Genomic DNA, 17,402 nt, shown 5'->3' with positions numbered 1-17,402 from the left:
TTTTTTTGTGTAATAGAAATATTGTCCTACCCATGATTTTCTAAGTCTAAAAAGGGCCATCATTCTTGCAAAAAGCAGGATAGAGTTATGTTTCTTGATGTTCAGTGTCCACTTATGATGGTGAAAACCTGTTGCAAGTTTTAAAGCAATAGCTTTGATAGTTTATGAGAAAAGTTGACTTAAACATAATACTCAACCAAGAAAATGATTTTCTAAGTCCAAAAGGGGCCATAATTTTTGCAAAAAGCAGGATGGAGTTATGTTGCTTGCTGTACAGGGTCAGCTTATGATGGTCAACAAGTGTTGCAAGTTTCAAAGCAATAGCTTTGATAGTTTAAGAGAAAAAGTTGACCTAAACATAAAACTTAACCAAGAAATCTGATATTTTCTAAGTCCAAAAGGGGCCATAAATCTTGCAAAAAGCAGGATGGAGTTATGTTTCTTGCTGTACAGGGTCAACTTATGATGGTGAACAAGTGTTGCAAGTTTTAAAGCAATAGCTTTGATAGTTTAGGATAAAAGCTGACCTAAACATAAAACTTAACCAAGAAAACTGATTTTCTAAGTCCAAACGGGGCAATAAATCTTGCAAAAAGCAAGATGGAGTTATGTTTCTTGATGTACAGGGTCTGCTTATGATGGTGAACAAGTATTCCAAGTTTCAAAGCAATAGCTTTGATAGTTTAGGAGAAAAATTGACCTAAACATAAAACTTAACCAAGAAATCTGATATTTTCTAAGTACAAAAGGGGCCATAAATCTTGCAAAAAGCAAGATGGAGTTATGTTTCTTGCTATACAGGGTCAGCTTATGATGGTGAACAAATATTCCAAGTTTCAAAGCAATAGCTTTGATAGTTTAGGAGAAAAGCTGACCTAAACATAAAACTTAACCAGGCAACGCCGACGCAGACGCAGACGCCGACGCCGACAACCGCTCAAGTGATGACAATAACTCATCATTTTTTTTCAAAAAATCAGATGAGCTAATAAACAATTGACCCAGACATGCTGAAGTTATTTTTCAGACAACATCGGACATGAAATTTGACCCTGTAGACATTGGCGTCGAGATATAGACATGCATTTTGTGCGCGACTCTCAGTTTCATTGAGGTAAACATTTATACGAAATAAATGAAGACTGCTCCATGCATGTCGAAGTTCCCTGCCCAGGCAAGCTGTAAACTGACCTTTGACCCCCTTGATCTTGACCTTTGACAAAGGGACCTGCAGTTTACATATGACATTTTATTTCAGTGAAGCAAACACTTCTGTCAAATACATGTATAAAGGTTCCTCCATGCAGGAAAGAACAAAATTTGACATTGACCCTGGATTTTGACCTTGATCTTTGAGAAAGAGACCTAGGGTTTGTGTTTGACACTCCATCTCATTGAAGAAAATATTCATGCTATACATAACAAGAGCTGTCAGAGGACAGCAATGCTCGACTATTTAACAGCATTGCCAATTGAATAAATATAAAAGTCGAAAAAGAGGCACAATTTTATAAAAATCTAAAACACTCCTATTTCAGTTGGTACTGAGATAACAGCTTACATATAAAAGCTTAATCAACTAGATGTATGTCAATAGGATACTTGTGCCACCCCCCCCCCCCCCCCCCCCCCCCCCCACCCCCTTCCCCCAACACACACGCTCCTGTCACTGTACATGGTTTTATGACTCAAGATTAAACAGTTTTTAGGATGTTTGCAACACAAAATTTAAGAACTTTATGTGTGATTTTCACTTAGTGAAGGACCACAAATCTGGCCTAGCTGAGTAAAATCCCAAGAGAACACCCGGTGCAAAACTTCATAGGCTATAAAACAATCCTCTAATGTTTATGACTCCAGGTGAAGTACATTTTGACATACATGCAGCAAAAAACCTTTATTTTTTGACTAAGTCAAGGGCCATAACTCTTGTCCTGCAAAGTGAAAAATAAAAACACTCAGGTGCACAAATTCACATGCTGGATAATATTCCTGCATGATTTCATGACCCTAAGTGATATTTCTTTAAGATATATGCAACACAAGCACTTTATGTGTAGTTTTCACTAAGTCAAGGACCATAACTTCAATCTGGCTGAGTAAAATCCCAATCTGAGCACAAGGTGCACAACTTCACATGCTATATAACAATCCCCTAACGTTTTATGACTCCAAGTCAATAACTTTTTGAGATACACATGACACAAACTTGTATCCCATTTACGCATATTTTTGACAATCAAGGGACATAAAACTTGTCCGACTGATAAAAATCCAATCTTCACAACTTCACATTCTGAATAATATTCCTATGATGTTTCATGACCCTATGTCATATACTTTTTGAGATATGTGCAACACAACTTTTATGCTTTTTTTTACTAAGTCAAGGGCCATGAGTAATATCTCTTAACAAAACCCAAGATGCACAACTTCACATACTGTATAATACTCCTGAAATGTTTCATAATACTGGGTCGAATACTTTTTGAGATACATGCGACAGAAACTTTTTATGCCTATTTTTGACTAAATCAAGGGTCATAACTCTGGTCTGAGTGTGAGATCCAAGTTATAAACCCAGATGCACTGCTTTATGTACCGAATAACAATCCTGTTAGGTTTGATGACTCTTGGTCAAATACTGTTTGAGATATGAACGACACAAATTTGGACAGACAGACAAACATTCCTACACATGGGTATTTATGTGGCTACTTTTTTGTTAGTCACCTTAGTATGCAACTGTGGGCTCAGATGGACAGACAGATGGACAAGGGCAACTGTAAGTGCCCCCCAAAAAAATGGGGGGGGGACACACAAAAATGGTCGAAAAAGTGGCACAATTTTGTGAAAAAAGCAAAGAAGAGTTATGGAACCTGTACAGGGCATGTCAGGTCATCACAGTGAATAAGTGAGTGAAGTTTCAATCCATGTTGGTACTGAGTTACTAGCTTACATAAAAAAAATTACTGGTAACCAAATATTTCTTAGCAGAAAAATGGGCATAATTTTGTAAAAAAGCAAAACAGAGTTATGGAACTTGTGCAGTGTAGATCAGTTTATCACAGTAAATTGTACATTTAAGTCAGTTTATCACAGTGAATAAGTATGCGAAGTTTCAATCCATTCCCACAACTGATACTGAGATACCAGCATACAAAAGCTCGAGTGAGTCCAATAGCTTTATCCAAAGAAGTATAAAGTACATTTTTTTTTATAGCTCTTTGCTTGACCTATTCTTCGAATAGTCAAGCTTAAAAAGAATGCTTTATGCATGTCAGTTATTGCCTGGACAAATTCAGATGGATGCACCAACACTATAGGATGCACTAACACATACAATGAACAGCCATTTTGATGCAAAGCTCATGACATACAGGTGTAATACAAAACAGCAATGAATTAATATTTATCCTTACAAAGTCTAAACAAGAGGACCATGATGGTCCTGAATCGCTCACCTCTTCCCACATGACCCAGTTTTGAGTATGACGTCGTTTTTTCTATTATTTGACATAGTGACCTAGTTTTTGAGCTCATGTGACCCAGTTTTGAACTTGACCTAGATATTATCAAGATAAAAATTCTGACCAATTTTCATGAAGATCCATTGAAAAATATGGTCTCTAGGTTTTTCTATTATTTGACCTATTGATCTAGTTTTCGAAGGTACGTGACCCTGTTTTGAACTTTACCTAGATATCATCAAGGTGAACATTCTCACTAATTTTCATGAAGATCTCATGAAAAATATGGCCTCTAGAGAGGTCACAAGGTTTTTCTATTTTTATACCTACTGGCCTAGTTTTTGACCGCACATGACCCAGTTTCGAAACTGACCTAGATATCATCAAGGTGAACATTCAGATCAATTTTCATGGAGATCCATTGAAAAATATGGCCTCTAGAGAGGTCAAAAGATATTAATAATTTTAGACCTACTGACCTAGTTTTTGACCGCAGTTGACTCAGTTTCAAACTTGACCTAGATATCATCAAGATGAACATTCAGACCAACTTTCATACAGATCCAATGAAAAGTATGGCCTCTAGAGAGGTCACAAGGTTTTTTATTATTTGACCTACTGACCTAGTTTTTTATGGCACGTGACCCAGTTTCAAACTTGACCTAGATATCATCAAGGTGAACATTCTGACCAATTTTTATAGAGATCCATTCACAAGTATGGCCTCTAGAGAGGTCACAAGATTTTTCTATTTTTAGACCTACTGACCTAGTTTTTGACTGCACATGACCCTGTTTCGAACTTGACCTAGATATCATCAAGATGAACATTCAGACCAATTTTCATACAGATCCAATGAAAAATATGGCCTTTAGAGAGGTCACAAGGTTTTTATATTATTTGACCTACTGACCTAGTTTTTGATGGCACGTGACCCACTTTCGAACTTGACCTAGATATCATCAAGATGAACATTCAGATTAACTTTCATACAGATCCCATGAAAAATTTGGCCTCTAGAGAGGTCACAAGGTTTTTCTATTATTTGACCTACTGACCTAGTTTTTAATAGCACGTGACCCACTTTCGAACTTGACCTAGATATCATCAAGGTGAACGTTCTGACCAATTTTCATGAAGATGTCATGAAATATATGGCCTCTAGAGAGGTCACAAGGTTTTTCTATTTTTAGACCTACTGACCTAGTTTTTGACCGCACGTGACCCACTTTCGAACTTGACCTAGATATCACCAAGATGAACATTCAGACCAAATTTCATACAGATCCCATGAAAAATATGGCCTTTAGAGAGGTCACGAGGTTTTTCTATTAATTGACCTACTGACCTAGTTTTTGATGGCACGTGACCGATTTTCGAACTTCACCTAGATATCATCAAGGTGAACGTTCTGACCAATTTTCATGAAGATTTGGTGAAATATATGGCCTCTAGAGAGGTCACAAGGTTTTTTCTATTTTTAGACCTATTGACCTAGTTTGTGATGGCATGTGACCCAGTTTCGAACTTGACCTAGATATCATCAAGATAAACATTCTGACTAACTTTCATAAAGATCCCATGACTTGAAAATGTGACCTCTAGAGTGGTCACAAGGTTTTTCTATTTTTAGACCTACTGACCTAGTTTTTGACCGCACATGACCCAGTTTCGAACTTGACCTAGATATCATCAAGATGAACATTCAGACCAACTTTCATGAAGATCCCATGAAAAATGTGACTTCTAGAGTGGTCACAAGGTTTTTCTATTTTTAGACCTACTGACCTAGTTTTCGACCGCACGTGACCCAGTTTCGAACTTGACCTAGATATCATCAAGATGAACATTCTGACCAACTTTCATAAAGATCCCATGAAAAATGTGACCTCTAGAGTGGTCACAAGCAAAAGTTTACGGACGGACGCACGGACGGACGACGGACACCGCGCGATCACAAAAGCTCACCTTGTCACTTTGTGACAGGTGAGCTAAAAATAAACAACAACAAAAACAACAATATGCTTCAAAAATTTTAATATTTCCAACTTGAAATGTAAACTGTGAATAATAATAATGCAACATGTACATACAACTGGATTTGAGAATAAAGAACCAACTTAACATAAATATCAATGAAAGAGTACTTTTCAACAGGAAATATATACAGCTTTGTCTACTTAGAATATCTAAAATCTCATAGGTTTGTGTGCAAAATCTCAAAGGAGGAAGACTGCTAGTTTGGCAGAATTGATATATTTTTATATAAAACTGTACAGTTAAACATGCCTTAGCAGTCACCTGTACTATGCAGCCATTTGTCTTAAGCAGCCAGTCAGCTAACGCTGAATAGTGATTCTTTCATTCTAATTTTAACCGGACTTAAGCAGTGATCTTGTGTCGCTCCATTGGCTGGCTGCTTTATATAAGTTTGACTACAATTACTTCATGTTTTAACCGTTGAACTTGATTAATTTACTGCGGAATTCTTGTTAAATAACTGAATTTCAAACAAAGTGTTTTACTTGACAACGGAGTCACTTAAGAAATAATATATCCCAAACAGTGATTTGTTATTGAATAAAATCATTGGAGTTTTGATGCGAAGGAATTATATCAAGAGGGCGCAGCCCTCTTGATATAATAATACGCAACTAAACGACAAACAATGATGTTTTTCATGAGCAAATCACTGTTTGAGATATATTATTTCGATTCTAACATGTTATCAAGGATTATTATGTACAACCCTGACGATATCTATAAAATATGTGCCTGGTTTGTGTTGATTTCTTTTCCAGCGTGCCGCTATGCTGTCTAACGCTGTGACGTAATAATTGTGACTTCAGAAAAATGAATTGTTGAATAATAACACACAGTTTTCAGCCTTCTTTCATTAATAGGAAAACAAGTTGGGTTGTTTTAGAATAATTGTTTTAACACAATAGTTTACAAAAAAAATGCTGAGTATGAGACAAAGGCATACAGACACTCTCTCTTTCAGGTGACAAACTTTATAATAACTGTTTTTTTAGGCCAGCATTGATGAGGTCGACAGTAACAAATCAAATTTTTTTTTTTTTCATTAGAAATTCAAAAACATTTATTTTGTAATAAAACAGTTACTGGAAAATTTTATTGATGGAAAAGATTATTTCTTTTCATGTATAAAGAATTTGATATAATGTAAGTGTTTTTTCATATTGAATTTACAAACAAATGTGTCATTTTTACTTGATGACAGTCACTCACTGTTTTCATATGACAATCCAAAATTTTTCTATGCTCATTATGACACAAAGTAACACAAATGGGACACATTTTACCAATTTTATGCTCATTTTGACACAAAGACACAGGTATGTCACCAATATTTTTTTCACATGACAAATTTCATCATTTTTTATGCTAGCATTGAGGAGGTAGACAGTTACCACTGTAAATAAACTTTTCATCAGAGAATAAAACAATTTTAGACAATTATTTGCGGTAGATTTGAGCCGCACCATGAGAAAACCAACATAGTGCATTTGCGACCAGCAGTCTGGTCAGGATCCATGCTGTTTGCTTTCAAAGCCTATTGGAATTAGAGAAACCATTAGCGGACTCATGGATCCTGACCAGACTGTGCAGATGCGCAGGCTGGTCTGGATCCATGTTGGTCGCAAATGCACTAATAATAGTATGTTGGTTTTCTCATGGTGCGGCTCATTTTATGACTGCCAAACATGGTCTTACTTCATTTATGAAGAATTTAAGGAAGAAGTATACCATAACATTTGAATGTGCCCAAACAGAAGCTAAAGTGAGGATTTACAACAATGTTTACAATGCTTACCACAAATTAAATATGTTTGTATATTCATTCTTCTGAACAATTACATTAACCCGTCTCTGATCTTATGCTTAATGGTTTAATAATGCTGAATTAATTAATAGATTGACACAGAAATGTTACAAATCATTGTTGCGTTAAAATGTGTATGTAATTCTTCAAAGCGTCTCTTTTTATCTGAGTGTGTGTGTGTGTTCGGGTTTAATGTCTTTTTCAACAATTTTTCAGTCATATTAACGACGGTGTCTACTTGTAGCAGTGAGCACAATGCCCAACTTTATAGTGCTGCCTCAATGGAATATCACGCCGTAGACACGTGGCATGATACCCAACCCAGTCACGTTATACTGACACCGGGCTAACCAGTCCTAGCACTATCCTCTTAATGCTGAGCGCCAAGCGAGGAAGCTACTAGTACCATTTTTTGTGTCTTTGGTATGACGCAGCCGGGGATCGAACCCACAACCTCCCGTACTCGAAGCGGACGCTCAACCACTAGGCTACCGAGGCGGTCTCTTTTTATCTGAACTTTTTATAAACAGCTATTACAATATTTGCCAAAATACTTTTTACGAGTCCTTCTCTTTGAATAATGATAAATACAGTGGAACTTCTGAATACCGTATCTTCCAAAAACTTGAAACTTCCGAAAATCAGACTATTTTCTCTGTCCCGATTTTTTCTCCTTCTGTTTTCTATATAGATCGTACTTCTAAAAACCGGAACTTCCAAATTCTGAACACTGGACGAACAAGTAGATATTTGTTTGAATGCAAATCTGTGCCTCCGGGAAAACTTCATTCTGTATTTCGATTGTTTATAAATTAGCTGTGACCAATTATTTTGATACGCATTAGAATCACAACCTGCCAACCAAAGGATCAAACACTGCTGAAGATATTGATAATTAAATAATGATCTTTCATTTGAGAAATGATTAGTGGTTAAAAGCAAACAAGAGGGCCATGATGGCCCTATATCGCTCATCTGTTATCATTGCACTTAAGGACAAGTCTTCAAGGTCAAAAGATCATAATAAAAATGAATCAAAAGAATTATGAGAAAATATAGTTGAAATTTTCTTAAAGTAACTTTAAAAACAGGATTTGAAAACTTTTTGTAGAGGTCCACTATGCAATGCTACATGTCAAATATCTAAGCTCTAGGCCTTCTGGTTTATTTTTAGAAAATTTTGAAGATTTTTCTATGTATAATCAAGTAACCCCATGGGGCGGGTCAATCTGACCCCAGGGGTCATGATTTGAATAAATTTTGTAAAAGTCTACTAGGCAATGCTACATGTCAAATATCTAAGATCTAGGCCTTCTGGTTTATTTTTAGAATTTTTTTTTAAGATTTTCCTATGTAAAATCAAGTGACCCCTAGGGCGGAGTCAATTTTGACCCCGGGGGATATGATTTGAATAAATTTTGTAGAGGTCCACTAGGCAATGCTACAAGTAAAATATCTAGGCTCTAGGCCTTCTGGTTTATTTTTAGAAATTTTTTGAAGATTTTCCTATGTAAAATCAAGTGACCCCTGGGGCGGGGTCAATTTTGACCCAGGGGGTCGTGATATGAACAAATTTTGTAGAGGTCCACTAGGTAATGCTACACGTGAAATATCTAAGCTCTAGGCCTTCTGGTTTATTTTTAGAAAATTTTTGAAGATTTTCCTATGTAAAATCAAGTGACCCCTAGGAAGGGGTCAATTTTGACCCCCGGGTCATAATTTGAACAACTTTAGTAGAGGTCCACTAGGCAATGATACATGTCAAATATCTAAGCTCTAGGGCTTCTAGTTTTTGAGAAGAAGATTTTTTAATATTTTCCTATGTAAAATCAAATGACCCCTGGGGCGGGGTCAGTTTTGACCCCGGGGGTCATGATTGAACAAATTTTGTAGAGGTCCACTAGACAATGGTACATGTGAAATATCTAAGCTCTAGGCCTTCTGGTTTTGAACAAATTTTGTAGAGGTCCACTAGCTCTAGGGCTTCTGGGTTTTGAGAAGATTTTTAAAGTTTTTCCTTTCGGTTGCCATGGCAACCAGAGTTCTGCATGGAATTCAATTCTTTGAAAAATTTTGAAAGGGGGCCACCCAAAGATCATTCCTGTGAAGTTTGGTGTAATTCTGCCCAGTGTTTTTCAAGAAGAAGATTTTTTTAGGAACTGTTGACGGACGACGGTCACAATAGCTCACCTTGTCACTTTGTGACAGGTGATCTAAAAAAAAAACTAAGAACTATTTGAATCCATCATTATGCGACTATTTTTTTTTCATGCCATTTTCTTATTTGTGTCTGTATACCTTATGAACAGTTAAATTACCATAAATTGAATATCTAAACACCAGTCTGAATTTGAGACCTGGAACATTTATGAAGAAGGGTGAAGGCCGCTCATGCCAGAGAAGGGTGAAACATCATAAATCAAGTGGTAAACTGTATTACAAAAACAAAATCAGTGTCCTCACTTAGAAGGGATGAAAACTAAATGACCTTGACATCAAATTATCAACACTAAATATTACAAAATGAACAAAAAGTATATTTCAAAGCAAGAACATGATTGGTATAATAATTAAAGTTGTATTCCCAAAAATATACACACATGTCAAACAAATTCAAATCACTGTTTCACAAAATTACTTAATTCGCATACCAAAAACAATAAATTGCAAGTCAAAATCAAACGGAAAACTCTGAAAGATCTGACTTTATGTTTAAAGAAAGTGAACACTTAAAAGAAAGAAGAATTGTTTCTTAACAATGTGCATTAACAGAATCTTCAACAGGAAAATTAAACAACAAAACAGAAATTACATGAACTTAACATCAAATTGGAAGTTGCTGTTAGTGAACATGGAGGACTTCTTCAAGTGAAAGATAACACCTCAATTAAAAACATTTTATTCAAAAAAAAAAGTGTAACTGAACTTTCAAAGGATTCAATAGTAATGACAGGTGCATCCTAAAATTCAATGTTAGTTTATGTGTACTACGGGACATAGAGCCTAAGCTAACCCTATTCCAGTAAGTTCAGGACGAACAATAACAACACTAAAATAAACCCTGCTTGGTACAACAGCCAAGGCAAAGAACCTCATACCCCTCCCCCCAACCGCATTTTTTATAGCCTGTTCAGTATGTCCTGTTAAAGCCAAACATGACCTGTTCTGTTTTAACCAATTCAGTATAATCTGCTTAAGCCAACATTGACCCTGTTAGCTATATTCAGTACAGCCTGTGTAAGCCAGAACTGACCCTGTTTTGTTATATGCAGTAGAAGCAAAATTTACCTGTTTCTGGTAAAAATGCAAAAGCTTAGTATAACCTGGTTCTGTCAGTCATATAGTGGCCCTATTCCAGCAAGTTCAGTGCAATCAGAGTTAACATAAACCCTGCTCAGTACAGCAGTCAATGCGAACATTTCCCACATTCTGTTACAGCCTGTTCAGTATATCCTCTTCCTCCTGTTCTGTTTTAACCAATTCAGTACATTCTGTTTTAATCCATATTGGCCCTGTTCTGTTTTAACCAATTCAGTACATTCTGTTTTAATCCATATTGGCCCTGTTCTGTTTTAACCAATTCAGTACATTCTGTTTTAATCCATATTGGCCCTGTTCTGTTTTAACCAATTCAGTACATTCTGTTTTAATCCATATTGGCCCTGTTCTGTTTTAACCAATTCAGTACATTCTGTTTTAATCCATATTGGCCCTGTTCTGTTTTAACCAATTCAGTACATTCTGTTTTAATCCATATTGGCCCTGTTCTGTCATATGAAGTACAATGCTACCTATTTAAGCCAAATTTACCCCGTTTTCTTTTACATGGAATACAGTACAAAGTGCAAAAAAGCTAAATACAACATGGTGTTTTCAGTCATATGTAATGCAGTACAACCCATTAAAGCCAAAACTGTTTCTGTTCTGACATGCAGTTCAGAATAAGCTACGTTGTATGCCCTTTTCTCGTTATTCCGAGCCCATTAGCCGGTTTTTCAATGCTGGTCAGTAAAAGATTTAAGTTTCAAAAGAGTTTTTGCTATAGTTTGATACTCCAACATCTAAACTTATAAAATCCCCATGAAGAAAAATTCTAAGGATTTTTGTAAATGAATAATCTAGGCTTTCACATGATGACCCTAACCCTCTGAAACAGCCAGGTTCTTTCTCATTAAAACCGAGACTTGCATTCATTTGCATTAGCTCTGAAAAAATAAGGCTTTTTTTGAAAAAGTTCTTTGTTAAAATTAAGAACAGATATATTATTGTGTTAGCGGACAAAAAAGTTTTAAAATAAGTGCTTTCTGTTTTCTGTAAGGTTATATACCGGTATTATCCCAATGATTTTAGATAAGCAAATTTTGTGCCAAAATTTACTGTTGTGTATATTTCTATTTTAATGCAAGTAATTCTATTTTATTTTTATTTTTGTTTAACTGTCATATGATTTGCTACAACATACATAAAATTTAAAAACAGGAAATAGCTGCAAGTGCAAATTTTCCGAAGGCTCGGACCAATGAGAAGGCTCGGAATTACGAGAAAGAGGATAAAAGATGTAACAACCATATTAAAACTTGAATGTCATGTTAAAGCTCAAATTGATCCTGTTCTGGTAATTCTACAAAAATTATATCATTTAACAGAACAAAATTTACAAGTATTTCAGTGGGAGTGGTGCGAGGAGGAGTGGGGGGGGGGGAGCAATAAAACGTGGAAGGAGATTCAATTTGAGATTCATAAGCAGAGGTAGTGAACTTTAGAACTTTATATGTAGTTTTCCTGTTGTTTTGAAAAACATATGACTGAATACAACTACACTTTTAATGGGAACATCATATCAGGGTAAATTGTAAACAGGTTTCTAACAGTTCCCTTTTAAGGGTAGTATTTTTACAACAGTGCTACATCAGGTTCAGGTTGAAACATGCAGTTGCCTGTGTATATGACTTCTTCACACTATTCAAATATCAGGCTACTGGAGATGTTCAAATGAATATGTAAAATAAATCTCTTACAAAAATATAACTAAATTACATCCAGACTTATGTTAAATTATAAGTGCTGTACAATGAACCCCCTTTTGTAAGTCTCAGAGATAGTCCATTCTATGGTAAATTGAAAGTCTTGTATAATGAATCCCCTTTTGTAAGTCTTGGAGATAGTCCATTATATGGTAAATTAAGTCTTGTACAATGAATCCCCTTTTGCAAGTCTCAGAGAGTCCACAGTGCTCTAAACAGTTTCATCTTTCAGAATATTTATCTTCCATACTTGCTAACACGATTGTTAGAATGCCAGTAAATAATCATCATCTATAAAGTCTGGATCACTAGATGCTGTATTATCAAGCAGACCTCCTGAAAAAATTTCCTGAAAATTTGCACCAGACTGGTCACTTTTGACATTCAGGCAATAATCAAAGTCAATAGATGCTTCAAGTTTTGATCCCAACACTGACTCATTGTTCTCCACTTGGAGACTTGAATCACTCGGTTCATTTGTTTCAAGACTATATTTTTCAGACTGGTCTTCCTGACTATTTTTTCCAGGAGAGTCACTTGATTTAAATTCTTGCACTACACTTGACTGATTCTCTTCAAGAGGCTTTTCTGAAATTTCAAATTCAGAATGAGACTGATGTGAAAATACATTAGACACAGCTTTGGAATCAGTCTCAACAGGAAGTGGGCCAGAATCCAAAGTTTCAGAACCAGTCATAACAGGAAACACAATAGAAGCAACTGTTTTTGAAACAGTCTTTATAGAGAAAGGTTGAAACACAGACTGGTTTGTAATTAGCTTTCCTCCATCCTCATCATCTGTGTCAGTATCATTAAAAATATTTCTTGGGCTATTTATATCTGACTCATTCATTTCCACTACGTAATCAGAATGGTCACTCGAGACATTCATTGGTAATTCCCTTCTGTCGTCTGCAAATGTGCATTGTTTTGACACTGACTGATATGATGTCTGGTCAGTGTCTGACTTAGATGTATGTGTCGGGACATGGTAATCATCATGTGCTCTAACACTGTCTCCACCATCATCATCTGTTTTAATGCTTTCTTGTTTAACCGAATGTGTTTCCACATACTCCATATCTGTTAATAACCTCTCATACTGTGAATAAATAAAAATACATTGCTACACATGTTACAAAAATCAATCTTTCTACCATATGTGTCAACAAATTTCCCTCCATATATATTTAAACTAAGAATACTTAATTCTGTCTGCATAAGAACTTGTGGTTTCTGCCAAAACAGTCATTTCGTGTGAAAATGAATTTTATAAATTAAATAATTTCATAATAAGCTTAGAAATAAGAATAAGATATTGTTGATGGCACTACCATAAAAACCTTGATAATTAGTGCCCAACAAAAACAATTTCACAGCAATAACAACTGTCTAGCTTTTGCTATATGAGTTAAAGTATTAGCCGGACACATGTACAGTAACCTAAAACAAAGTGGCCCAGTCGCTCACTGACCTTGAGTGTATGTATGACAATGATGCTACAGACCAAGTTTCATTAAAGGTCCATAATGCCTTAAATTTTTATCTTAAAAAACAGATGAAACAGCTTTCCAAATAAATGTTATGCATACTTACATCCTTAGAAAAGTACTACTTTTAATATTGCACATGAGCCATAAAGGGAGGTAATAAAAACAATAGATTCAATAAAACATTCTAGTATATTCAGCAATATTCAAACCTTTGACAAATGTTAAAGTAATTATCAGAAATAGGACTTAACTAGAAATTAATGTATTTTATGTTCATAACAGAAATTGTGGCAGCCACATTTTAAACAAAGGCATTGCGAGCCTTTAAGATTCACCAAGTACTTCATCAGAAGAAGTCGTTTAAAGCCATTTTTATCATTAGCTCTATACTAGTGACCCCATAAAAGGGCCAAACACCCCATTTAAAGGTCCAATACTAAGGAAAGTGAACATTTTAATTTCTTTTAAAAAGCACAGAAACTATTTCATTTTACTGGAAAATGAAAGTTGGTATGTAGAAATTCGAAATAAATCGCAGTATATGTACAATTATTTTTCTATGAAGTATGAGGAAAGTTAAAAAGACCTGGGGGGTCATTCTGTCGATTCATTGAAATTTCAACATAATACACATACATTTCTTTGAGTTCCAAAGACCTTCTGTAAATTTTGACCGGCCAATCTTCATTATTTACTGTCTTGCAGAAGTCTATGCACTGGCTGTGAAAAAAATTGCCAACTCACTTTCCCTTAGTAATGGACCTTTAAACAACTTTGGGAAAGGACCTTAAACTGATGCTACAGACCAAGTTTGATAAAGATCAGTGACAGAATTTGAGTGAAGAAGTTTTTTAAAGATATTTCTATATTTAGCTAAAGTGCCACCTAAAAAGAGACCAAGTTCCCCTACTTAGAAAAAATTTAGAAGAGGACCTTACAATAATGCTACAGACCAAGTTTGATGAAGACACATCATGTGATTTACAAGAAGGTTATTAAAAGGCATTTCTATTTTTAACTCAAACAGCCTCAAGAGGGCCAAGTGCCCCAACTGGAAAAAAAATTCAGAGAGGACAACATCATTTACACCTTCTTGTGTTCAAAGAGTTTTTAATACACTTCAGATTATAACTGGAAGTATTTTTAAACTTTGATTTTCCTATCTTGGTTGCCCAACCGTTATTTTAGCATAAGTATAAATTAAACAAACATATTTTGGATAAGGAATGATATGAATATAAGCACTATTGTATTAAAGTTGTCAAAGATTTGCATTGACGAGTACATATTTAGCCAAAAATTATTAGAAATGCAAGTTTATAAATTATTATTACCTCCCTTTGTCTATCTATTTTTAGCTTTAATGGCCTTTTAAAAGTGGAAAAGCTCCCCCATTTATATAAATTTTAGAGAAGACCTTATAAATGATGCTATAAATAAGTTTGATGAAGATCAATCAAGCAGTTCATCAGAAGATGTCGTTTGAATGTATTTCTGTTTTCAGCTCTAGAGGCCCCCAAAAGAGGCCAGGAAGTCCTAAATTTGGGAGTCTGAGGACTTACAGTGATGCTACACACTAAGTTTGATAAAAATTCATCAAGTGGTTCATGAGAAAAAGTCATTTAGAGGTTTTTCTATTTTTAGCTAGAGGCCCTTAAAAGGGGTACAATATACAAGAAGCTTTATTTATATAGTTGGTTATGAATGTAACAATAAACACTACGATCTATTTTCCCACAAAAAACCACAATCATCTGAATATACTCAAAAAGGACCATGCTAGGAGACCAAGTTTGGTGTAATTCTGACCACTAGTTTCAGAGAAGATGTATATGGTGTGCAGGTGAGCTAAAAAGTAATTTCACACTTTTACCTGTTTCTTTAGACTGCCAGATTACTTGATAATATTTTTTACACTTGCACAGTAAGAATATAACAAATCACGCTCTGATTTTTCATAACTCCACAAAACAGCAATTTTAGCCAAAACCACAAAATTTCATGCCCTTGGAGTTTAATGATTATACAGTACCTTATGTTTTATTCAGAACTGAATAGCCGTGCATTTTCAATCTTTTCTTTTAAATAAACATTCATCTGAAGATAATAACAAATTGTGTATATTAAATCCAAGTTACCTCTAATTGTTTATTTTTTCTTCCCTTTGGCCTGCCACGTGGTCTGCCCGGGAATGATCTCTTCACCTGGTTGGTATGAAAAAGAAGAAGAAAACAACTATTACTTAAATCTTTTTGGGAATGTAGCTGAAACGTTTTGCTAAAAATCAAATTGTATTACCTTTTCGTGTTTCAATAACTTGGCTTTGGAATATACAGACAGGTGTTCTGCTCCCCATAGGTTCAAGGAGTTTTGCAGTGGAGATACAAAAAATATGCACAAATAGAGAAATATGCAGAAGTTTTGTAGCGGAGATACGGAAATATGCACAAGTTTTGCAGCGGAGATGCAGAAATATGCACAAGTTTTGCAGTGGAAATACAGAAATATGCACAAGTTTTGCAGTGGAGATACAGAAATATGCACAAGTTTTGCAGTGGAGATAACATATGTACAAGTTTTGCAGTGGAGATACAGAAATATGTACAAGTTTTGCAGTGGAGATAGAAATATGTACAAGTTTTGCAGTGGAGATAGAAATATGTACAAGTTTTGCAGTGGAGATAGAAATAAGTACAAGTTTTGCAGTGGAGATAGAAATATGTACAAGTTTAGCAGTGGAGATACAGAAATATGTACAAGTTTTGCAGTGGAGATACAGAAATATGTACAAGTTTTGCAGTGGAGATAGAAATATGTACAAGTTTTGCAGTGGAGATAGAAATATGTACAAGTTTTGCAGTGGAGATACAGAAATATGTACAAGTTTTGCAGTGGAGATACAGAAATATGTACAAGTTTTGCAGTGGAGATAGAAATATGTACAAGTTTTGCAGTGGAGATACAGAAATATGTACAAGTTTTGCAGTGGAGATATAGCTACACTTTAGGAGCACAATATTATTAGGCTGCGGATCCAGAGTAGAGCATATTTCCTGACCAAAAGCTAAATTTCCTTTTCACATTAATAAAAGATAACTAGAGCCATACTCCTGACACAAAATTTATATGCAATTCTGCAAAATTATACAGGCTTATAAACTCCATTTAGTTACAGTGAAACCTTAAACATCAATATTTTTCTTTTATAAACACGTAAATTTTTATTTCAAGTGTGTGGTGTCATTTCTGCATCATTTTCATGTGTGTCTACATGTTAAAAAGTTTATTAACCCTTTGTTTTTTTCAAGTTAGAACAAAATTTAATGTATGATATAAAATTTATACATGAACCTGAGTATGTAATAAAACAATCATTACATTTGTATTGATAAATATGCAGTTGTTCTTTTTTGATATAATATTGCACTCCTTCATGCAATGTATCACAACTAATCATTATCTAATAACCAATAAACAACAAGGTTTTAGATTCAATTGTAACATGACAGTGTTTAAAAACTACAGCTGCTTTTGAGAAAAGCGCATGTCTCCCACAACTGCCTAATCA

The 17,402-nt window shown here is 35.0% G+C and overlaps 1 protein-coding gene across 7 annotated transcripts in view; it reads right to left on the bottom strand.

The window, feature by feature from the left end:
- Positions 1-5,490: 5,490 nt before the first annotated feature.
- Positions 5,491-17,402, bottom strand: part of LOC123528669 (muscle M-line assembly protein unc-89-like) — a 76,378-nt gene continuing 64,466 nt past the window's right edge. For all 7 annotated transcript variants that reach the window (XM_053522185.1, XM_053522189.1, XM_053522188.1 and 4 more), the window contains 2 exons: positions 15,973-16,038; positions 5,491-13,443 (listed from right to left, as the gene is read on the bottom strand). In XM_053522185.1, the coding sequence (XP_053378160.1) occupies positions 12,607-13,443; positions 15,973-16,038 (903 nt within the window). In that variant the 3' untranslated portion in view covers positions 5,491-12,606. The remainder of the gene's footprint in view (positions 13,444-15,972; positions 16,039-17,402) is intronic.

The sequence above is a fragment of the Mercenaria mercenaria genome, chromosome 13, assembly GCF_021730395.1.
Source record: "Mercenaria mercenaria strain notata chromosome 13, MADL_Memer_1, whole genome shotgun sequence".
Taxonomy (NCBI): domain Eukaryota; kingdom Metazoa; phylum Mollusca; class Bivalvia; order Venerida; family Veneridae; genus Mercenaria; species Mercenaria mercenaria.
The sequence above is the reverse complement of the archived record's forward strand: the minus strand, read 5'-3'. Positions and strand labels throughout refer to the sequence as shown.